Raw genomic sequence first — 25,462 nt, 5'->3', positions numbered from 1 at the left:
TGATGTTGGCCTGCACCACCTGGGAAATCCAAGAGCCTTTGCACCCAGGGGACAGTTACCACATTGGAGCACCACTGACCCAACCACCTCTACAAGCCATGGAGGGGGATGGATGGTGGCCAGTGGTCACTGCCAGTCCCACTAGTTTATTGGCCTGGGTAACTTCCTCCCATTAACCTGCCGACAGCAATCTACTTGGCTATAAGAGGAGGGAATACTTAGCCTCGTGGATGGCGCAACTCGAGTACCCACCTTGGTTAATAAGGGAGGCTGAGCCACTGGACTTTATAGGACACCTACTATATTAGGCCACACTACCAAGACAGGGAGTCAAAGCAGCTCTACCTAATATATAAAAACAAACACAGGGAGGCTTCCAAAATGAAGAGACAAAGAAATATGGCCCAAATGAAAGAACAAAACAAAACTCCAGAAAAACAACTAAACCAAATGGAGATAAGTGATCTGTCAGATGCAGAGTTCAGAACGCTGGTCATAAGGATGTTCAAGGAACTCAGTGGGTCCTTCAACAGCATAAAAATGATCCAGTCAGAAATGAAGGATACACTAATAGAAATCAAGAACAATTTACAGGGAATCAACAGTGGAGTGGATGAAACTGAGAATTAAATCAATGATTTGGAACTTAAGGAAGCAAAGGACATCCAATCAGAACAGCAAGAAGAAAAAAGAATTAGAAAAAATGAAGATAGGGTAAGGAACCTCTGGGATAACTTCAAGTGTACCAACATTTGCATTATAGGGGGGCTGGAAGGAGAAGATAAAGAGCAAGAAATTCAAAACCTATTTGAAAAAATAATGAAAAAACTTCCCTAATTTGTTGAAGAAAAAAGACATGCAAGTCCAGGAAGCACAGAGTCCCAGACAAGATGAATGGAGAGAGGCCCACAATGAGACACATCATAATTAAAATGCCAGAAGTTAAAGATAAAGAGAGAATCTTAAAAGCAGCAAGAGAAAAGCTGTTAGTTAACTACAGGGAAGTTCCATAAGACTGTCAGCTGATTTCTCAAAAGAAACTTTTCAGGCTAGAAGGGATTGGCAAGCAGTATTCAAAGTAGTGAAAAGCAAGGACCTGCAACCAAGATTACTCCCTCCAGCAAAGCTCTCATTTAGAATGGAAGGGCAGATAAAATGCTTCCCAGACAAGGTAAAGCTGAAGGAGTTCATCATCACCAAACCATTATTATAGGAAATGTTAAAGGGCCTTATTTAAGAAAAACAAGATCAAAATTATGAACAATAAAATGGTCGTCGTCGGCAGCCGTCTGTCTCGAGAGACGATGGTGTAGCTTCTTAAGAGTCTATCTGCACCGCCGAGAATGGTTGTGCAGTCCAACTCGGGAGTGACACGGTATCTGTCTCCTCCCGTGTTGAATCGACATCTTGTGATGACGCTGGAGTGTCCTCTCCAGTGAAGCTGAAGCTACAGAGCCTGGGCAGGGTGATATGGAGGGTCTGCTGTTGCCCATGCAGCAGACCCCCCCTCTCTTCGCAGCTGAAGGGTCCAAGGGAAAGACGGAGTCAATACAGCTTGGCTTCAGGTGCGCCGCAGGAGTTGCCGGTGTTGACTACAACGTCAAACCACCTTAGGGACTCCGGCTCCGGATTTTCTGTCGGGGTTTACTCCCTTAGCCTTTCCCCTGAAGAGGTATGCCGCAAGGCAGCGGAGGTTTTTTGGAGTCAGAGTTTTCCTTCTCTGATGTGCCCTGACTGGAAGATCGAACCAGCGACACTTAGCTCACAGGCCGACGCTCAATCCACTGAGCCAAACCAGCCAGGGTAATAAAATGGTAATAAATACATAACTATCAACAATTGAATCTAAAAAACTAAGCAAACAAGCAGAACAGAAACAGAATGATAGATATGGAGAACATTTGGATGGTTGCCAGGTGAAGGAGAGCTGGGAGAATAGGGGAAAAGATGAAGGGATTAAGTGTACATTGGTAGTGACAGAATAGGCAAGGGGATGTGTAGAACAGTATAGGAAATGGAGTAGCCAAAGAAATTATATGTATGTCTCATGGACATGATTGCTGCAGGGAGTTGGGAGTACCAGGTGGAGGGGGGCTATGGGGGGAGAATTGGGACAACTGTAATAGTATAATCAATAAAATATAATAAACGACTTTTTACACAGTATTTTAGAACAACTTGATTCTGATTTATTATATATTTTTTATAGGTGGTGGTGGTGGTGGTTATTTCTTTCATGTACTCATTTTTTAAAAAACTGACTTTCATGGATTCTAACTGCAGAATCCCTTTACCACAGTGTGTAGGTACTGATGTATTTCTTCAGTTTTAAAGAATTCTTTCTTATATTTGTTAACCTTGGCTTCTTAGAGTTTGCCCTTGTCTGACCTGCTTAATGCTTAGCTAAGGATTTGTTGGCGTTTGTGCTTGAATGCCTGGAGCCAGTAAACCCCAACTCTTAACTCGGACCCTCTGCTGGTCACACACTCAAAGTTCAGACTGTTTTCAAGTTTGCTTCCTTTACTTTCTGTTGGGTCTTCTCTCTCTCCCTTTCCATACATGCAGATTTCTAGTCAGCAGGGATGTGTGAGAGTGTGATCTCTCTCAGGTCTTCTACTTTTTCTTGAACACGCTCCCACCCTCCCAATTAGCTGGCATTCTTGTGGAGCTTGGGAGTGCCTTCTAGCCAGGGTTGTGTGCAGGGCATCAATAATTTCCTCAGAATATGTGAATTTATCAAGTTCTTTGACTCTTTCTTTTCCAGGACCCCCCTGTTAAATTTCTGGGTAGGCCTCAGAATTGTGGTTTGCCTCAACTGGTACAGTAATCTCAGGCTGCAACAGTTGCATGCCTTAGGTAGTACATATAATCAATAAAATATAATAGAGTAGACTGCTTCCTTATGGGTGTGGGTTTCCTGCTCTCTGCTTTAAATCAAAGACAACCCCCTGCAGCAATGAAGTACCTGTTTTTCACAGCCAGTCTCACCTTGCTAGAACTACCATGTTGGTGGAGTAGAGCAGTGGAATGGAGACAGCTCCTCCTAAGATGCCAGATGTCCACTATTCTTCCCAAGAGGTGTAGTCAGTCATTTCTCATGAATAAACTTGGATCTTGTTTTGTGCTGTTACTTGATTTCTAGAGCACAAAATGGTTGTCTTTGTCAGTTTATTCTGTTTTATAACTTGTTTTTTGTACTCCTTCACTAGGAAAGACCAGCTTCACAAATTGATTCTAAAACTTAGGAATATTACATATCAAAGCCAAATGCTCTTTTCTCTACTTTATGCTTTGTGGGGATAGAGAACAGTAAGTAATTATTTAAAAAGGAAAATGACAAGGAGAGGTGGATGGATGAATCTTGAACCAAAGCTTAGATTTCTTAGCATGAGACGTCCCTCTGTATAAATCAGTTTGCAAACTCAAACAGGTTAATTGAATGGTTTGGTGACTTGTGGAGGGAAGACATGTTTCTTCAGTGAGCCAACTATTACTGGCAAAGTACTTCTACAGTATTCCTCACTTGGTTTTATGAAATAGATATTGTAATTGTGATCATTTTATAGATAAGGAAATTTTTAGGTTAGTGACTTAGCCATGCTCTCAACAGTTGTGATTGAGATAGGCCTTGAACCCATTTCTTCGACTTCTTGTTTTTTATATTCTTACATAACAGCTTTCCTACCATGTCATAATTACTTGCAAACTCTTTGATAAACTTAGTGTTTAGTTATGTTGATGGTACTTGAAGTTAGAATAGGCCATAACAATCTTCTTGAACTTTTACCAGAGCTAGAATTCTCTTTTTTGAAATGATAATCAGTCTTAACTATTGAAGAGCCCCTATTCACTCATGCAGTTGTTAAGCAAATTGGTAAGCGTCAGAGAAAGAAATATCCCAAGGCAGCTTCCTCTGCCAGCTTCCTTTTTTTTTCTTACTCCATAGATGCAGATTCTGCCCAAGAAGCCCCTGCATTGCAGAGGGACTGGAGATCTGTATGATCTGTTTATTTCGCAATTGACAAGGGTAAGGGGGTTTTTACGGGGGAGGCGCATGGGTGCCCCAAATGTAGCTTTATGAAGCTGGGCTAATATTTACTTTGGGACTACTTAAATTTAGTATTTTAAAGAACTCTTAAGAATTCTGTTTGCCCTACGTCAGTGTCAGATTATCATATTAAAAAGCATTTATTAGAATGGTGATTTTTTTTCCTCCTTAAGTCCTGTTCCAAACAAGTCAGACAAATATGATTTAATGCTTCTAAAATTCCAAATCTGAGATCATTTAGAAATAAATAATGTTGGATATATGTAAGTAAAATTTCACGAAAATGAAAATTTTAAAAGGTTTTGGATAACCGTCTATTTCCATAGCCCATCATAGTTCTTCTTTATTAACCTGCTCTGTTGCTTTTCCGTAAATCTGTCCATCTGTAGAGTGATAAAGGAACTTGTGGATATGCCGTAAACATTGTGGGTGGCCGTGGTGTCTTTTTTTTGCTGCTAGAATATACTACCTACTTCCTTGAACTGTATGTTCACCCTAGATGCCAGTAAAATTTGAGTGGTATTTTCAGACTATCCTGTATCTGTTTATTAGTATAGGTCTAAGTGTAGTTGATGAATCTTACGGGAGCCAATATTAAGTGTTATAGATCTCATTTGGCAGGTTTATAGAACAAGTGCCAGAAATGGTGTTATTAATGATAGGATAGGATTAAAATAGGTGAGGAAGAGTTTAATGTTCTTTTAAAATTGCAGAAGGATTGGGCAGATGATTCTAGCTTTGATGAGTAGTTGAGAAGACTTGACTTGGTGATGGTCTGATGGGCCTATTTATTTTTGAGTATATTGTTCTACCTGGTAGTAAAATAGCTTTGTTTGTCTAAAGAAGTATTGTACATTTTTGTAATTTAAATGGATATTTTGAGTATTCTATACTTCTTGTGCCTCCCACATTTTAAATGGTCTTCTTTAAACATTTAATGTATGTATTTTAAGAATTCAACAATATTATGTGTATTATCTTTACCACTATTAATAATTGCTCCACTTTTTAGTGCAAACATATTGGAAACTATTTTTATTCTTATACTTCTTAAGTGACTTTTTTTTCTGTTTTCTTTAAGCCATAAGGATGAGTTTACCATTATTCCTGTACTGGTTGGAGCTCTGAGTGAGTCAAAAGAACAGGAATTCGGAAAACTCTTCAGTAAATATCTAGCGGATCCTAGTAATCTCTTTGTGGTTTCTTCTGATTTCTGCCATTGGGGTAAGTTCTAGATTTTAACATATCATGGTAGCTATTATATACTGTGGTTAAAGGTACCTTTTCATTCTAGCTCTGATTTTCAGTTCTCTGTCACTTCCCTTGGGAAGTTTTACTTTTAAGCAGCAATGTTTAAAAGTGAATAAAAAGTCTTTTGGTCATTTAAAAAGGATCAGATTATAATAGTGAATTATGGATACATTTCCAAAGGCGACTGGTATAATTGGATTCACACCGTGAGGGCATCCTTGCTTAGATACTTAACTTAGATACTTTTATTAGTGGGAGTTAAGATCTTTTAACCCATTTCCAGGTAGAGTTGTATTGTAGAAGCCAGCAGTTGGTTTTTTGGTGGATAAAACAAATTTTCTTTTCTAGAACATGAAAGAGCACTCTGTGCAATGGCAGCCCTTTTCCACATTATTCTGTTTTGTAATTAGTCTTTTTTCTTTCTTTTATTCCTTTGATGCTTAATTTTTGCCCATGATTGTCATCAGTTTAGAGCTACCCTCCAAAGATTATAACGCATTGGCCATTACCAGTGTGGTCTTCATTGGAAATGGTTCATGAGGACAAGGACTCCTAAGTGATTTTTATTATTATTGTGAATTAAAAGAATAAGGAAGCTTCACAGTGAAGAGATCACAAAGAAAGTGAGACATTTATGGGTGCTTCCCTCTTTTAGTAAATTTTGATTTTTTAATTCTTTGGACAAAATATGCTCATTTACAGTTATATAGACTATTTCTGAATTCTGTTCCTCGTAGGACATATCTTTGACTTGTGTGTTCATTGGTTTAAGGGTGTCACTATCTGTTCATTCTTCAGTTATTTCTTTGATTATAAAGAAAGCATAAGGCACAAGACCATAAATTTTAAGGGTGGAGTGCTAGAATGGCCTGAAAAACATCCTCAGTGAGATATAGGGAGACTTGGCTTTTTACATCTTACCCATTTATTGCCAGTGTTGATTGAACATTTATCTGACCTATTAGGCTGGTATTTTTCTTCTCTTATATTGTGCTATGAGTGACCTTGAGATTTCAGTTCAAGAGAATCATCCTCCTTAATGGTATCAATAAATATTTTTATTTAAGGCGCTAATTTCTCAATTGGCGTGGATTGCCCTCCAGGGGGTATTTGGGAAATGCTTAGAGACATTTCTGATCATCACAGCTGGGGTGGAAGGTGGTGATGCTTTTGGCATCTAGTGAATACATTCCAGGGAAGCTGCTAAATAGACATCCTATAATAACATACAGGAATGTCCCCTATATCAAAGAATTATCCTGCCCAAAATATCAGTAGTTCTGAGGTTGAAAGCCCTTGTTTAGGGTATGCAGGTAGCTGTGTTACTTTGCCACACTTCCTCAAAGCTGCTCAGGGTTCTTAATGCCGAGTTCTCTGGGCTACCTTTGGGAAACGTTACTTTTTATGACTATAAGTATATTACAGGGTACCTTGGCACTCATCGTTAATTTGTTCCAGAACTCATGATGAGGGCTGAAACCCACAAGTACCAAGTTTTGAACAATGAAGCATTTTCTCTTGCTGGGTGGTGGTGTGACTCATACAAGTTTTAGCAAATGAGACAAGTCCCAAGCAAGCACTGAGTGCTGAAATATTTTTTTTTTCTGGTCAAAATGGAACGAATACAGGGTTTGACGGGTTCTGAAGCTGACGAGTACCGAGGTATGACTATACGTACATCTGAGGGCTAGGTAGATGCTTAAAAAGAGTTTCTTGGGAATTCTGAAGTTTAGTAATAGTTAATCTTAATTATTAAGGTGCTTCATATTGAAAAAAGGGCTATTTTTATTTAGTATTGTAAGTTTGCATTGGTGGTAATGTTTTAGAAATTAAAAATTCATGAAGCATTTGCTCCTTCCCTCTTCACTTCTAAGGCTCTTATGAATCATTTTAAATCACTCTATGATTTAAATAATTAGTTCTCGTGATACAGTTTTTCAATGTCTAAGCCATTCTTCTAGCTTGGCACCATGTGCAGTCACAGCATAAATCCACATAAAATGTCAGTGGCCATTTTAATATTGCTTTTCTGTGGTAGCATCTTTTTCCTCCCTCAGTAATGAATTTGAAAGTAAACAAACCCTACTGCACTACTATATTTAAGTACAGTGTTTGAGAGAAATATGAATTTTGTTTTACATTCTATCTATTTTCTCAGAAAATCATTTAAGTCATTTAACTTCTTGAAAATTTGGTATTTATATTGTAAGACATAATTTTCTGGTGATATGTTAGCTCTGGGAAGCTAAATATAGACTAAAACATATTTGTATTTACATTTGGTGGTTAAGTAATAGAACTTTTCCAGCTGTTGGTTTTTTCACTATTACTATCATTAACAATATTCATTGTTTGCTTTTACTATGGAAAGCATTGTACTAATTCATATTAGGAAATTTGATTGAGGTTTGGGAGTAAGTTGAAGGTGTTGCATGGATGCTATCCAAAATTGGTTCTGTCTTTCTACAATAGTAATTTTTGTAAAGTAATATTTATTTTCTATTTAATGTGCCTATAGAAATAGTATGAATCTTTGGCTAGTTATGAGTTCAACTGTCTTAGAAATTGTTTCATATTTCTCAAATTCATGCTTTAGTGGCATTAGTCATCTTTTCTAAATTAATGAGTGCTCTATTCCCATCTCAGATATCTAGCTTTTTCTCGTGAAGATAATACTCAATGTCTTCTTCTTTTTTTAAAGATACTATACAGTTTGGTATTGCCATGCTGAAATAATGATAACACTGAATTCTAAGCCATTCCACAGGAAAGATTCAGTTTCTCAAGTACTTAGAGACTTTAAAATTTTTCTTGTTAGACTCTTAACACATTCCACTTTTTAAATAGCTGGTGTTTTGAAGAAAAACCACTTAATTGATTATGGTACAGTTGATAAAGTTACTCATATATATATATATATACAGTGGAATTTTTTTGTTTTTGTTGAATTATAGAGTACTGGCAGTGACATTTTCACTTCTAGTCATTGTTTCCTTTTATATATTGTCCAGCTTCTGTGAGAAACATAGTGAGAAACTTGGAGATAGAGACAATTGGGAGAACTACGCGTAGTTGGGAGAATTTTGCCTTGTTGACTTTATTTGTTAGTTTGTTAGCCATTTACATGAATGACTTCCTTTTCTAATAGTGTATTATGCTTTAAAGATGTTCGTCTTTCAGATCCCATTTAACTTTATTCAGAATTGAAAGAGATATTAGAGAGATTCAAAATAGAAAGACTAAAATGTTCTCATTTTCTTCTTGGTTAGATGAGCTCAGGTTGAGTTAGGAACCAAGATTCTATATGCCCCTCTTACTAGCCCCTCATTTGAACTCACCTGCAAAGATCGTGCATTTCAACTCTTGCCTTTTATCTTATTAGCTCAACAGGATGATGTTTCCCCACTGACACTTATAATGATCCCACCTCTTTTCATCTTCCTTGTTCCTCTCAGGAAGAGTGACATAAGTAAAAGGACATTTGCTGCTAATATATGATTTTTACCCATACTTTTTATACTTATCAAGTTCTACATCCTATAGGATGACTCCATAATAAGAGAATTTTGTCTGGATCTATTTTAGTTTTTGTAATTAGTAGAATTTTTATTTTATTTTCCAAAGTTTCATTCTTGTTCTTTTTCATATATACTGTTAGTATTTGTGTTTTCCTGATCTCCTTGAAATTTATATTTACAAATTTAGACTATTAACAGCTTTCAATAACAAAATTTTCAGTTAATTTTAAAGTTACTGACTGAAACTGGATCTAACAGAAATTGATTATTTGAACGTGGATTCATGCTTTTATTTAATTTTCCTTTGATGGTGGTTTTAAGTACAAATCAATTTCAATAAATTTACTTGGTAAATATCAATGGTAAATTACATTATTCTATTAAAATATGAATAAAATTTACTTCTTTTACCAGCAAGTTTGGATTTTTACCTATAAACTAATATTTGTCTAGGTATATGTAATTTATTTTTCATAAATATTTCCCATCTATTAAAAATGGTATCCTCCTAAATATTTATGTCTTTATTCAGATTTCTACTTTAATATTTATTAAAAAGTTATTATTCATGCATACTCTTCTTCCTTTCTGTTCTTAGTCTCTTGGGATATGAGGGTATTACAATTTTTAAATATTTAATTTGGTTAAAGTGTAAGTTAGCTAGTTCCTGAAATATATCTTATCCTAGCTTTGATATTTATACATAATGATTTCACATATTTAGGTTTTTGATCTTTCACAAGTTCGAGAGAAGACTAATACTCTTTTACATTATAACTAAGGTTTCAGAGTGAAAGGACTATAGTATTTTGCTTATAAAAATGATGCTACTTAGAATATATTTCCTTTGTGAAATATATATATATACTTACAGTGATATCAATTATGAATATCCCCAATTTTAGTTCTTTAGCAATCTGTCTCACAGGTTCTAAGTTTTACAAAAATATTTTTAAATGTCTTAATATATAAACAGAAAGTGATTAAGTGAATGTATAACAGTACAGTTTTTACTGGACAAACGCCTGAAAGTCTGTCTTATTGACTGATCTTTTGAGGCTTTATAGACCAGTTTTCCAATCTCATTATTTAAGTCCGCAATCCAGTGTATAGCTTAATGTTGAGGTATTTAATTTTTAAATTTAAATTTTTTTTTACTTTTTGTTTTGAGGTACTTAATAAGTAGTGTTGGTTCTTGTACCATTCATCGTTCTGTTTGTCCTCATTAGTTGTGTGTGAAACAGACATCCCTGGAGCTTATTCTCCACACTCTGTGAATCCACTCATTAATCACCAGTCACCTTTGGAGATGGGAAAATTACTTACCTGTATTTCTTTTTCTCAGAAAGCGTGCTCTGGAATGGATTCACAAATGAGCTACCCTCCTTCCCTCAAAAGAGTAAGGTTTCTGCTTTACAGGATTTTTTTCCTTGGGTTATTTTTTCTTTCATCTTTTGAATTTGAAAAGAACTGAGGGAAGGCACCTGAAGAAACTACTGACATACTCACTAGGGGAGTTCCAAAGCTTGTGCTGCCCCTAGGGGCGGTGTCAATGGCTCTTAAAGCTAGAAAGCTCATACTTGGAGTTGAAACAGGGGCTCAAAGAATCCATTTTCCCAGTGTACCTTCTGAAAGGATAAGTTTCAGGTAAGTAATTTTCTCTTACTATGTGATATCCTTTATTCATACTTGTAAAAGTACAGTTCTCCAGGTGCATAGACAACTGCATTTGTTCAGTTTAGGTGGGGAAGCTTTAGTGAATGTTAGAAATATTGTAAGACAAATTATGTCTGCTCATGAGGTACATGAAATGATAATATATTATAAATCAACAATAAAATATGTAATTAAAGGTACAGTTATGATTAGGGTATTGTGATATTGTTATTTTATTTCTTATTAAGTAAAATCTTGACAAACTTATCTTTTTAGTAGTAAGAAACAAAGAAGATCTTTTGAACTCAAATTCCAAGCAGTGTTTAACTGAAATTGAATGTATGTTGGCACATGCATGTGGATACACACACACACATCCATATAGCCTAGGATGATGGCAATTATTTGCTTTAAATTAGATGCTTTCTGTATGTATATTGACCAGACTAAATTACTGAAATAATTTTAAAATATTTGTACAATTCTAAAAAATTATCGTGAGATGGTTTGAGCTGCTATAAGTAAGATTTTTTTCAGTATAGTAGCTATGCGTAGTGTGGATGTAGCTTCTTAACAGGTATTTTCTTTAGAGTTCATCAAATATTTCTACTCAGTTCTTCTATTGTTGGCTCATTGATTTGCTGTGCATTTTGTCTTACTAGGTTATATGTTGATTTATCATTTTAAAGTTTCAAAAATTCTATGTACTTTTACTTCAAAAGCAGTTTTTAAGTGCAATTTACCTTTAAAATGGTCCATATGAACAAGACAACATTTTAAGATATAGTTACCCTTTTCACTTAAGATTAAGGCAGGTTTGGCCACCTTCAACCATTTGAAACAATAGCTCTGAACTTGGAGATAAGCAAAACAGTTTTTTGAGTAGCAAATGGCAATCACAAAGTACATGCATTTTTTTTCTGCACCCAGGAGTAGTCTTCAAAAAAGACAGTTATGTCCTGGTACAGGGATTATTGACAGTCAAAACTAATAGCTATCTCCAAAAGAAAGAACAAAGAATGCATTAGTATCTACCTGAAGCAGTTCAGGTTCAAAGAATATTCATCTTGATTTCTTACAAGGATATTACTCTTACTTCAGTGACATTGAGTAAGAATTTCCTTGTCTAAGATTATTCATGTAATTGTTCTTTCAGAGCTTTTGGGCAGCTTTATCAAAAGAACTTGAAATGGAAGTAGAATTTAATAATGATTTGAATCAATGAATTATTGTGACAGACTTTAGATTTGTCTTTGAGCCTACTGACAGTCACCTGGCAAATAGGAAAAATGGGGTAAATTATGTCTCTTTTATTATTAGGTAGAAGGAAGTACATAAATCCTTTAAAGACAAACAAATCTATACTTAATCCTAAATTTTAAAATGTCTGATGAATTATTTAATATAGGGACAATGAGTGATGAACTATCACTGTTTAAGAATTTTTTTTAGTGCAAGGACTATAATGGATCTCAGTGTTTACAGAAAAGGTTTTTATATTCAGAAAGCAGGTAATTGTCTCAGAACATATTGCTTGAATCTAGGATATCATGTGAGATGCAGTATTGATTTAATAATGGTTTGAGGGAAAATAAGAACCGTTACATTGAGTAATGCTACATAGTAATGTATATGAAAAGTAAAAATGTGACAGTTAAGGAAATATGTGTATTGTAGGAAGGTCACCGTCAAAGACGACCAGCCTCAACAAGTAAATGAAGTTTTATGAACTGTGATGTTTGGTTTTTCAAGAAGACATCAAAGGGCTTTATAACTTTGCACTGGTCATTATTTATAAGATGGTATTTTTAAGCAAAGTGTGAGGATAATAATTGAAGATGTGTACTTGCTCTTAAAGTGAAGCACAAGACAGATAATGTGTGCACACTTGATTGGTGTGCTGTAATACCTTTAGAAATGCATTTTGGTGAATCTTTTAAAATAAGGAAATATAAAAGTAGTGAGTTGTTGGAAATAAAGATGTTGCTGAAAAAAGATTTAGATGCAACATAATCAGTATAATAACAATCCACAATTACTTATGTGGGTTTACAATATGTTTCTTTTGTCTTTTCTATGACTTCAATAAGAAGAAAATTTTATTTCTTCAGTCTTTTGCTTTTCTGTCTTCTTTTTGAGCTTCTTCCATTTTACTCTCTGTTTGGAGAACAGCTAGACATTGAATGTTCTGTGCTTATACTTGTTTTGAGATTTTATTGTCAGAGCAGGACTATTTAGTCTTTTATGAATTCTATTTTAAGGCACTTGTATTGATACTTTTCCAAGTAGAAAGTTTTGCAAAAATGAGATAAAATATTTTGAAGTCATGAAAATCACACAAACCACATATATCTCTGACCTACACGTTGTTTTCTATAATAGAGATCAAATCTTTGCATTTGTAAGCAAAAGCTAAGCTTTCATTGACTTGTTACATTGAGATAGTTTCCTTAAAGCAAATTTTCTAGCATCATATTCTTTGGATTTACTCTTCATTATAGACTGATATAATATATTTAACAATGCCTCTAACTTTTAAGCTGTTTTGTTTCTTTAGTCTTTTGTATTGCTCGTGACTATAAGGTTTTATAATTTGAAATAGTTTTAACATCATAAAACACTGGTGATATATCATTTCTTTATTACCTTCCCAAATAAGCCTTTTATTTTTATGTACAAGGGCTTTTGGGAATGATTCTCTCAGAGGCTTAAGCTGTGCTTTGCCTTCCTTGAGAACTGAAATTATTTGGTAAGCGCTTGCTTTCTTTTTAGCTTCTAATTTTTCCCTATTTTATTTTGTACATGATATTTGTTTCAAGGTCAGAGGTTCCGTTACAGTTACTATGATGAATCCCAGGGGGAGATTTATAGATCCATTGAACATCTAGATAAAATGGTAAGTCTTTCAGGTGTGGGGTTTTAATGCTCTAAGATTTCTTCTTTAATTTCAGATTAGTGATTCAAGACTTAATATGTTGAAATATACAATGGACTAATAATACTTTATCTTTAAATGTGCAAAATATAGTTTGTAATCATAAGAATATTGATTATAAATATAACCCCTGTTCTATTAGTAGAAATTTCCTTCATCTTAATTTTATTTGGTTAATGGGACTACTTATTAATAATTAGATAATGAATTTTAGATACTATTTGGGCGAGTGTGTTAGTTTTAGGGACAACAGGGTACTAATGCCAATGCTAACTATTAAGCAGAAATGACCAGAGCAATTTCTTGCTTTATTTTATTATTTAATTCTATTTTTGGCCATTTATATTTTTCTTAAATGGAATTTCAATTTGTTATTTCAAATATAGAATTTAAAAATGATTTTATTTTTACCTGGCCCAGGAATGCAGTAGACATTGATTCTGTCATTTTCTTTGAAATAATATGGTAGCCATAGTCCTTCTTTAGTATTTAAAAAGTCATATCAATTATTTTGGTATCTACTTATAAACAGAATATTAAACCTAGCAGCTATGTCACTAACTTGCTCTGACCTTTGACAGATCCTTTGAATTTTTTAGTCCTCAACTTGTCATCTCTACGATAAGAAAATTGGAGTAGATGGTCTCTAAATTGCCTTTATTCTTTATCAGCATTTAAGTCTGTGATTTGTTAAAATCAACTTTACCACTGTGTTAAAAGCTTTATGCATGTTTTAGTACAAGAATATTTAGTCTACAATAGATGCAACATTTTAGTAAGAAATCTGGGTCTGAACGTATAGGTAGATTATATTGCATAGTACATTTTATTAAAACCTAGGTGGAATGAATTCAAATTAAGTTACTTAGGAGATTTTATTATAGTTAAATTTATCTTGTTACTTTAAATGCGATTATGGCCTAATATTTTTACCTTTGGAATTAGATTTTAGTTTACTGACTTTTCTTTTGGCTTTATTATGTTGTCATTTTAGTCATTTAATTCTTTTCTGACTTCTAGTTCTAATATTTTTCTGAGGTTTGGTTATCAATTGCCTCAGAAAACTTTTCTGGTTCTTTCATCACTTATTTTCTTCATACAGCAAATGCTTAATGGGTGTCTACTGTTTATATGGCACTTTGTGTAGTGTTGATGTTATTAAGAACAGAAAACATGGTCTCTCACTTACTAGAACTTAGAGTCTAGTCTTTGAACAGACTTAAAAAGAAGTTTCTATAATCTAGAGATGTAAGAGATACTTAGGATGTAGTGTGGACTCACTTGTCTCCTTACTGCTCCTCGGAAATGCTGTATATGTGCCTAGCTTAAGGTTCTAAGCCCTTTTTGCACCTGACTGACTCACTAACCTTATGGCTTTGCTCAACTTTCACCTTCCCAGTGAGGCCTCCTGACTACCCTATTTAATTTTACATCCTAAATGCTCAACCCATTCAGCATTTCCAGCTCACCTTACCTTGCTCTACTTTCTCTTCTAACAAACTAAAAATTTTACTTATTACAGTTATGTTAGGATTTTTTTTTTTCACTGATGTAGCTGAAGTGCTTAGAATAATGATTTGAACATAAGTAGGTGCTCAACAAATATTTTTCAAGTGAATGAATTATTGCATATGACCTTCCAATATATATAATTAAATTAAACAAATATCTAATAGTAAATGAGAAAGACATAAAATGAAAGTAATTTATAACAAATTAATATATAGTTAATGATGTATTGCCCAGGCACAACTCTTATTAGTAAAGACATAGTGAAATAGATGCTTACATACATAGTATCATTAATGTAACAACTACAAATTGGAACATACACAGTTATTTCGTATTTGTGACTCACATTACTAAGTTGCATTATTGGGTGACTTGATTTTCCAAATAGTGATCGACTCTTAGTAAAATTGTAAACTAAACGAAGTATACAGTCTTCCTTTGCTTTATAAGATAGTTTAATTCCTGGGAAATCTGTGTATTAGAATCATAAAACTTCTTTATGTTTGTATGTAAAATGGAGTTAGGAGGTAGATAATTATAAGCAGTTTTTTCACCTACATGAACATGTGAAGTGTCATTGGATGAGAACAGTACTTTGTGTGTGGGACTGTCTTATATTGCAGGACAATCAGCATCCCTGGACTCCACCCACTAAATCCCACAGTAGCACCTTCTCATTATTGGGAAAAATATAGACACAATTTTTCATTATGCTCCTACAGTGAACAGTTGTTCTATGAACTTACTCTGCTTTTTTCTTCATCTTAGTACTTATTACTATGTGGCCGTGGCTTAGTATTTGTTGGTGATAACCTCCTCTATTAGATGATAAGCTTCATGAGATCAGGATCCTTGTCCATTTTGTATCAGCCTGTCAGTGGGTACTTAATATATATATTTGTTGAGTGAATCAGTGGAAGAATGGATGAGGGAGTTGTGAGAAATGAAGCTAGAGAATCTAGAACAGACTGTTTAAAGAATATTAATTAGATTGAATTTGAGTAGATCATATAACTGCAGTGGAGCAAATGGATAGGAGGGATATCAGAGGAGAAGTGAAGAGATTAGTTGGGTAGTTCAAGTGAGAAATTTAGACAGTGGGTGGGGTAGTGATGGTAGAAGAGAGGAACAGAGTGGATGTGTTCAGTATATTTAAAAGACAAATTTATGATAGGACTTGGCGAAGGAAGTATCAAGGATGGCTCCTAAATATCTCATTTATGCTACCGGTGGGTCATTGCTGTTCACTTAGGTTAGAAACACAAAAAGATAGGCTCACACTTTTTAAGAGGTAAGGAGATCATAAATCCTATTAGGGAATATTTGTTTTTGCCTTTAAGACATCCAAGTGAAGATGTCAATTAAGTAGGCATTTGGATTTTCATTTTGCCACTTACTTTTTTTTTTTTTTTAAGATTTATTTATTTATTTATTTTTAGAGAGACAGGAAGGGAAGGAGAGGAAGAGAAAAACAGTGATGTGTGAGAGAAACATCAATCAGTCACCTCTTGCAAGCCCCAAACTGGGGACCTGGCCTGCAACCCAGGCACTCGGTCCACTGAGCCACACCAGCCAGGGCTTGCCAGTTATTTTTGAATGCATTTACAGTGCAGGTGCTGGTGGAGAAAATGGCAGTAAACAACCAGACGTGATCTCATAGAAATTTTACTACGATGGGAGGGAGACACACATTGTTTAAAAAAGGGTAAGGGTGTATGTAAGTTAGTTAGTAATAGTGATGTGTGCTATACAGAAAATATTAAAAGGGTTTTGGGATTGTAAATCATTCAAGGCTGATTGAAGAAAGACTTCCTTGAGGAGAAACATTAAACTAAGATGTAAATGTTGAGGAAGAGCAAACCAAGTAATGATCAGAGGGAGGACCTTCTAGACTGAAGGACCCCCCAATGTAAAGACCTTAAGATGGGGAGGATGCTGGTGTGTTAGAAGAAGAAAAAGGCCACTGTTGCAGGAGTATAATAGGTAAGGGTGAGAATGGCACAAGTTGTGATAAAAGAGATAGGCAGGGTCAGACAGTGCAGGGCTTTTTGTTCCAGGGTGAGGAATTTATTGTAAGTGCAGTGGAATGTGAGATGATGTAATTTACATTGTTTTAAAGGTTACCATGGTTGTTGCAGAGAACAGGTCCTACAGCAGTGTCAGGAGTAGTAACAGTGGGCACTGGCGGTAGTTCAGGGAGAGATGATAATTAAAGCCAGGGCAGAGATGAGATTATCTACTGTAGAAATCAATAATGGTTCACTTGTTTTTACAACTGAAATAATCTGTAAAACTTCTCAAAATCGACCTGCTCATGCCTACCCCTGGAGATTCCCTTTCAGTAGTTTGGAAAGAGTCCCAAACTCTTTATTTCTAAAATAGTTTGTAGGTAAGTTTTTACCACTATGATTCCTGATTTGTTGTAGTAGAACAAAATGTCCTTGTTTTCTACAGTATTTAGCTAATTAAATCATTTGCGAACTTTAATCAGGCAATATTTAATCTTTCAAATGTAGGGATTTGTAAATCATTGAATGATGCTTTTAGCATAAGGAAGATGTTTCCCTCAAAACATTGACTTACCTGTTGTTCTCAAGTAAGTGAACATAATAACATCCTTTGGAACTCACTAGAATTGTGTTCACATTTAAATACTTTAATATTCTTTGTTATTCTATATTTATGGTATATATAAACATTCATACTTAACAACTCTTTTAGCCTTTCTACTAACTCTATGTTGATTGTTAGTTTATATTAAGAATACTAGTTTTATTTGTCTCTCTTAATGTATATGATCAGTTAGATAGATAGACCTTGGTTTCTTACTTTGAGGCAGAGCAAAAAGAATTACCATTTATTTACCCATTAGCATGATTCTCATAACTTTTCCTGAAAATGTTGCCTTTTCTGCTAGCTAAGTCTTGAAACTTCAAAAAGTACAAGTAGAACCACTGAGTTTAGGTGACTTCTTAGTCTCCATCTGATTTACCTTACTTTAGAGGTCCAGAGTTACCAGAGTGTAAAATTAAAAGTTTTATTTAAATAGCTTGGAATACAATTTCTGAATAAGTATCGAGTATTTGCTTCATATGATATACTTGATTTTAATATTTGATATAACATTTGACTCAGTTGACGTTTGTGGTCCATTTATTGAAGCATATTTATATATAGAATTTTTAAATGGCTCATAAGTGTTCTGTTCTTTTATTAGCGTGCTGTTAATTAAGTTATAAATCAATTCTGGGAATGAGAATAAATGGATTAAGAATGGTTAACTCTGTTTATATACTCATAAATGTATGTTTTTATACATATGTGTATATATGTATACTCACTGTTAGGCAGACTTTTTTTTTAAAGACTTTATTTATTTACTTTTAGAGAGAGGGGACAGGATGGAGAAAGAGAGAGAGAGAAATATCGATCGGTTGCCTCTCACCCACCCCCAACTGGGGACCTGGCCCACAACCTAGGCATGTGCCCTGAATGGGAATCGAACTAGCAATCTTTTGGTTTGTGTGCTGGCACTCAGTCCACTTAGATGCACCAATCAGAGCTAGGCAGACTCTTATATAATGTGTTTTCTTAATTGATTTGTATAACCAAATATTGAATATGCTTCTGTATATTCATTTTTTAAAGCATCAGTTTATGTTGTATATAATCTTATTCATTTGAGAACCAATATTTTATTTCCTGTATGTAATCTTTTCAGAGCAAATACAGTGTGATGGTTCTTTGTAGAAGTATTACAAAAAGTGTTAGTAATTCTGAATTGTAATAATTCTGCACCTTGAAAGTTTGATAGAGTGAAATTATTAAGTATGAAATTTTCTATTTAACCTGTTTAAAATGTGTGTTTATTAAGTTTTGGTTCTTTTGTTATCAGAAAAATCTCAACTAAATGTAGTTGTTAAAAAGCTGGAAAATGAATGGAAGTATTTCTTGGTTCTAAACGCAAAAGAAAAATAGCTGTTTTTATTACAAAATGTTTTCCTGTAGCATTTGAGTATCTTGGAAATTAATTTTGTGAAAAAAACATAAATAAAAAATATATAAGACAACTAATTGGATCTTCCAAATGATCTACTGGGGGGTTAGGGTAGAGGGAAGGTAACTAGTAACAGGAGATACAGATTCTGAGAGTCATAATGTTATTGGCTACTGACCATGTTTTTTTGGTAATTAGTACTTTGTAATTTCAGTAATAACAGTGAAGAAAGCAGAGCATATTTTAAGACATTGATATTTGCTAACTTTAAATCAACACTTGAAACATTAGCTATATTATATATGTATATTCCATGATCATATGTTACTTTTTCTGTACCACTTTTGATGTAGGTCAAAGTTTCAGTATGGACACTGGCAAATTATTTATGATTTGGCAGAGAGAATCTGAAAATGCTATTGTAGTCAGCCTTATACCTTTTTTACCTTTTTATTAGTAGTCACTTCACTTTCTTTGAACTTTAACTACTAAGTTCTTTCTTCCTACTCTTTTAAAAGTGAAAATTTTCATATTTGTCTGCTCATACTTCTTTCTTTGAACTTAGACCAATAGTTTCTTTCGTAGTCTTCAATGCTGCACTTTTAAAATATGATCTTTAAGATAGCTATTTAAGATAAGGATTTAAAATAGCTATATAGCATCTTTAAGATAGTATGTTGCTTCTTAGCACTGCTATCTTTAGGGTGATTTTTTTTCCCATAAAATTTCTTTCACTTTAAGAGTTTAATCTTGATGCCTCTTACAGAGACAAGAATATTTCTTCCCTAAATGTGTACCCATCTCTCCAACATAAATGTACATCCTTACTTAAATAAATTAAGTCCTAATGATTTGATAATACGGTGATTAATTATGTATTCATAATTAGAAGACATGGTTCTAGTTTTTATTTCTGAATGGCCTCTAAAAAGTTTTGCTATTCTTTTGTGTTATTTCAGAGGGAGATTTCTTCTGGGTCATAGTTAAAATTAAAATTAAAATATTTTATTATATATAAACTTTTTAAAAAGGGGAGATATTTGGCAGGGTCCTGAATTAGCAGTTCTGTCAGTTAAAACTGCCTGTTTAGTTTAGGATTGCCACTGGGATTTGATATTGCAGGCTTTTACCTCTTGCTTGGAGAGTGAGCAAAGTGATGGATTCCCTCCGCTCTTGTCCCCCTCAAGGTAGAGAGTTAGCTCTCAGTCTGAGGATTTCTTGCTGAAGCTACTAAATTCCTTATAAACCCAGTCCATTTTGTATCTTAGAGCTGAATGGGTAGCGACCCACCTCACTCCTTCACATTAGGTTAAGTTCATGGGAACAAATACTTAGCCTGCAGGCTCTCAGCAAGCTTTCCATTGCCTGAACCTTAGATTCCCTTGTCATAACTTCCTGTATTTTAAGAAATAGAAACGTTAATTAGGCATATTTGAGAAACATTTTATTTTTCATCATCTTGGAATTTTGGTAATAGTAATATCAAAATTGTTGGCATCCAAACATAAATACATACAAAAGCATATTTGTCAATGTTCTTCATTAGTTAATGGAAGTCCATTTTGCAATTTTATTATTATTGCTATTGTTTGTGTACTTCATAAATTTTGCTATTGTGAAGACTTAAACTCTTCTCCTTTATGAAAAGGCATACCTCTTAACTATCATCTTCTTCAGAAAATTGAGTGTAATGAAATTGATTCTTGCCCTGGTAGGTACATAGCACACTTAGGGAATTAAAATTTTAACTTTAATCCTTTATATTCTACTGTCGTAATTTTTTATTGTTGTAATTTAACAATTATCTCTTCATTTTGAACACTTTATTTAGTAGCATCTTCTCTACATTTATAACTTTGTATTTTTCTATATAAAACTTTTTGGTCAGTTGTTTTGAATTCTTTGTCTTCTGAAATGGGATCATTAGTTTCCTGCTCTTTGAATTCCTCATGTCAATGTACAAATTTGATAAGTTTGTTAAAAAATGTGCTTTTAGATTTTAATATTAAAACATACATTGTGACCTCAATGTCACATAATATATTAATGAGTGGAATTCTATTTAAGTAAGCTGTCTTAGACTTCATCCAAGAGCATTAAAAATTCTCATATAATGGTATGCCATATTATTTAAAGAGATCATTTAAAAAATTGTTAGTATGTCTTTTGTTATACTTAATCAAGTGGAGTAGTCAATGGGAAAGAGCCTGGGATTAGAAATTTTGAGGCAAGATTTTAACCTTTTTTATATCTTGATTTTTTTTTTAATTTAGGGAGTTATAGCTTGATTATCTGTATTTATGGGAGAGATTTGTTACTTCATCTCTGTATTACTACTTGGCTTAGATTATATTGTGTGATTTTCTTTGTACCAGAATTATAATAATAATTGTTTATCTTAGGTTTAACTTTTTAAAAAGATTTTTTTAATTTATTTTTATAGAGAAGGGAAGGCAGAGAGAAAGAGAGGGAGAGAAACATTGATGTGTGAGAGAAACATCAACTGGTTACCTCTCGTGTGCTCCCCAACCGGGTACCAGGCCCTGCTATTGGTTTGCAGGGCGACGCCCGACCAACTCAGCCACCCCGGTCAAAGCCTTAGGTTTAACTTTTAAGTTAGTTCATATGTCTCTGAGCTTACAACAAATGTCAGTGGAGACTGCTGGTGTGGAAGCCTCGTAGTTGGCAGGGGAAGCCAATAGTATTAAACACTGGTTGTGGAAAAGTCTGAGAGTTGGCTAATTAATGTGCCAGCAGTTGAAAGTTGATTATACGTGTATATGCCTATCTTTTAGATACATTTGTAAAGACATGTGATAATGTTTTTGAAGGACTTGAATATTCTGAAAAAAGTTTCTTGTTAATTAAATTTGATGCTGCCACAGCAATATTTATACATCACCTACTGATTACTATCATTTTTCAGATGACTAGTCATTAATTATGCTGGATGCTTTTACACATTGTTTGTTTTGTTAAAAAATGTTGAATATAATTTTAAAGCCACACAATATATTAGTTAATTCCCTAGTTAAACCACCATTTACATTTCTCTCAGAGGATATTAACCCAGTTTGTTGAGAACAAATGTAAATTATTTTACCAGAATAAGAAAACAAGGTAAGGTAATTGCTGTATGAATGAGTTAGAATTATTAATTTATTTGCTTGATTCAGATAACTTTAAGTTGCTCTGTATTAATGTATCATGAATACATTATTTGAATGCATTTGCAGAATAAGGAATTTAGTGTAAAGAAGTGTCTAAGTAATAGTAGTTGTTTTAATAGTCTAGAAACTTTGATTCTGAACAAAAATCTTGAAGATAAAGTATTCTTGTTTAAAGTATTAAAGCGATAAAAAGCTTTTCTTTTTTAAAAGTTGTTCATAGAAGACCTACCTTTTATCAGTGTTATATGGACTTAACATTAATTTTAAAATATATAACTATTTTTTTAGTTTTTATCTTTTTTATCGCAAACCTACTTAATTACTGATAATTTAAAATGTCTTGCACACTATTAATTTTTAAGTGTCGTTATGGAAATAGTTAAATTTTACAATCAACTCTTGATTATTTATGCCATTGGTAGGAGAAATATAGTGCATATGGGAAAAACAGATATTTAATTTTAGATTCCTATGAAAATTTTCACAACAGATTTACTTTTGTTAATACATTTATATAAGAAAAATATAAAATTGTGAAATGTTTGAGGATTATGAGCTAAGTAAAAACTAGTGAAGGTGGTATAGAAATATACAAGGAGGTCAGAGAAAACTAAATTGGGATTAAAAATTTTCTGTTAATAAAGAGTACATATTATTGAAAGTTGACAATAATGAGATGAGCTTTGAATGAATGAGTTTGGTATTTCACAAGGTTTATTGAATGTATTTTATATACTTTAATGGAAAAATTATGGTGTTTAGTTCTAAGTAACAGTTTAAAAATGTAACTAGGAAATAATAAATTGTGTCCTTTTTTTCTTTTTCATTTTTTTTGTCTCTATTTTTAGGGTATGAGTATTATAGAACAATTAGACCCTGTATCTTTTAGCAATTACTTGAAGAAATACCATAATACTATATGTGGAAGGCATCCCATTGGAGTATTATTAAATGTGAGTATCTGTAGGAAGCCTTGAATTTTAATATTTGATCCTATGATGTTTTACATATCTTAAATATCTTAAGGCATCTATGATACCTTATTAACATCGATTTAAAATACATACAGTCAATTTTCTTTCTAGTACCTTTAAGATAATTTGGATTTCCATTGTCGTGGTTACTTGAATAAAGTTATTTATCACTGGAAGACAGACCAGTACTTTCTTTTAAATACAGAAAGTTATTTAGAATACCAACCCATTTCTAGATCCTCAGCCAATTCCAGTATGCTCTTTATAAATATAAACCAAAGTAATCTTTTGAGAGATATGCTCTTATTGATTTTTTAGTTTTATTTAGTGTCCTAGACTCTGTAGATATGGGTAAGTTAATAAAGCAGGATAGTTGACCTGTATATATTCTTCTCTTTACAAGAAAAACAACAATTCATTTAAGGAATGGTGGTTATTAGGCAGAAGTATTGGTTAGCAGGATTTTGAAAGAGATAACAACATTAAGTTTCCACTAATAAAACTATGGATTTTCTGAAAGAAAATGCAGACTTTTTAAGAATGAAGAAAGTGTACACTCAGGAATGGGAGGAGGAAGTAACAACTGGCTCATTGTTTGGAAAGGCAGAGAAATAATGGGGAAAGTACTGTAGTCTAAAATAGTCTAGGGTAGGGATTGGAAGTCCAGTGTTAATTTAATGTGATGTGAAAGACAGTGCATTGTGATTTTTACTTAAGGGTTTTCTATTAAGCAGTATTGACTTAACTAGATCAAAAGCCTGTTAAAGGCTTAAACTAATTTCTGAAATTTAAGCTAGAATAAGCTACACTAATTTCCTAACATCTGAATTGAATCAGATAACATTTTTATAAAATAAATGATGAACCAATAAACAATTAAAATAAAAATCCTGGTATACCTCTTGAAACTTAATTTATATACATTTCAAACTTAGCCAGAGTCAGACAAAGAAAAGACTACAACATTTTAAGATAGTAGAAGTAGCTAAGGTTTAGTTTAGAGAATAGAAAGATGCTATGAGTTATTTATTTATTTATTAAGTGGCCTTATTAAAAACGTGGACAAATGGGGATGGAAGATGGCGGATATTTATCTAAAAGCTATGTTAGAACTTCTTTGATAGAATTAAATAAGAAATTCCCATTTATTCTTATTTAACATGAGATAATGAGAAATTCAGGAAATGAGAGAAGAATGAAAGAGATCCAGGCATCAGCTGTGAAGTGGACAAAGTTAAGCCACCAACACAATGAAAGAATGCTCTTTTAAAAAAAAATTTTTTTTTAAATATTGCTTTATTGTTTGAAATTGGTAGTTTGAATGGGTGTTGAAAGTCTGAGAAACACTGTCCTAGGGATCTCACTTACTCTGTCGATTTTAAAAGCCATCTAAGAAGGCTGAGACCTAAATTACAATTTCTAGCCTTCTTCTCTGAGCTCCAGACTCACCTATTCAATTGAAAGAGTGCTCATTTTTTATATGATGTCTGTTATAACCAGATTTTTCTTTTTCTAGGCTATCACAGAGCTCCAGAAGAATGGAATGAATATGAGCTTTTCCTTTTTGAATTATGCCCAGTCAAGCCAGTGTAGAAACTGGCAAGACAGTTCAGTGAGTTATGCAGCTGGAGCACTCACGGTCCACTGACGCTCTGACTCCTCAGGGATGCCACCTGCACATGCTCATACTCTGTTCGGGGTCCCATCCTAGCCCTTACCAAGATGCTGGTCCTGGTTTGGGGGGATTCTGAAACCTCAAACTAATAGAACTTTCTTCTTTTCTTTTCTAGTAGGTGTAGTCCTTCCTTAATTTCAACTCATTAAAAAATGCTTTATAGTTTAGGGCAGTGGAAGGAAGGCTGGCATCAAATATTTTGATCAAAAAAGATGGCAATGTAATGGCCCAGCTGTGGCAGTTTCTTGAAAGTAACTTATAAAGCATTTACCATATCCTAAACTTGCACTCTTTGCAGACTTGTGCACATATATTCCGCTTTCAGAATAGTTTTGCAAATTGTACACAAACAAAAAAAGGTGGAAGCTTTTTAATAAAGAAATTGCATTTATAAATGATCTGTATTAGAATATAATAATTCTCCAGTTATAGTCAATTACTTCCCGTGTTGTACAACCGATACCTTCTATTTTAGTTGCTAATAAAGGGCTACACAACTCAAAATAGTCTGATTTAAACTTATTGCTCTGTGGTATATATGAAAATTGTTTTTATTAATTCATCTCAGAATTTTTATGTTAAAAGTGGTAAACTTCAGCTCATATAAAAATATGTTAGGATGTATTTTATATTTTGCATATTTATGTGATTTTTTTATCACAGATATTAGAATCATATTTTTAAGTTAGCTTTTTAAATGACATATAGTTTGTTTTTGTGTGTGTG

General features: G+C 33.6%; 1 protein-coding gene across 4 annotated transcripts in view; it reads left to right on the top strand.

The window, feature by feature from the left end:
* MEMO1 (mediator of cell motility 1) overlaps window positions 1–25,229 on the top strand; it is a 103,515-nt gene extending 78,286 nt beyond the window's left edge. For 2 of the 4 annotated variants that reach the window (XM_090281107.1, XM_090281104.1), the window contains 4 exons: window positions 5,130–5,272; window positions 13,293–13,369; window positions 22,936–23,040; window positions 24,578–25,229. In XM_090281107.1, coding sequence (XP_090137233.1) covers window positions 5,130–5,272; window positions 13,293–13,369; window positions 22,936–23,040; window positions 24,578–24,709 — 457 coding nt within the window. In that variant the 3' untranslated portion in view covers window positions 24,710–25,229. The remainder of the gene's footprint in view (window positions 1–5,129; window positions 5,273–13,292; window positions 13,370–22,935; window positions 23,041–24,577) is intronic. The other 2 variants (XM_090281105.1, XM_090281106.1) reach the window with 1 other exon arrangement.
* The last annotated feature ends 233 nt before the right edge of the window (window positions 25,230–25,462 follow it).

Source organism: Furipterus horrens, unplaced genomic scaffold, assembly GCF_987537825.1.
Source record: "Furipterus horrens unplaced genomic scaffold, mFurHor1.1.pri manual_scaffold_6, whole genome shotgun sequence".
NCBI classification, from domain to species: Eukaryota; Metazoa; Chordata; class Mammalia; order Chiroptera; family Furipteridae; genus Furipterus; species Furipterus horrens.
Note: the sequence above shows the minus strand (reverse complement) of the source record. Positions and strands in the feature narration are given on the sequence as shown.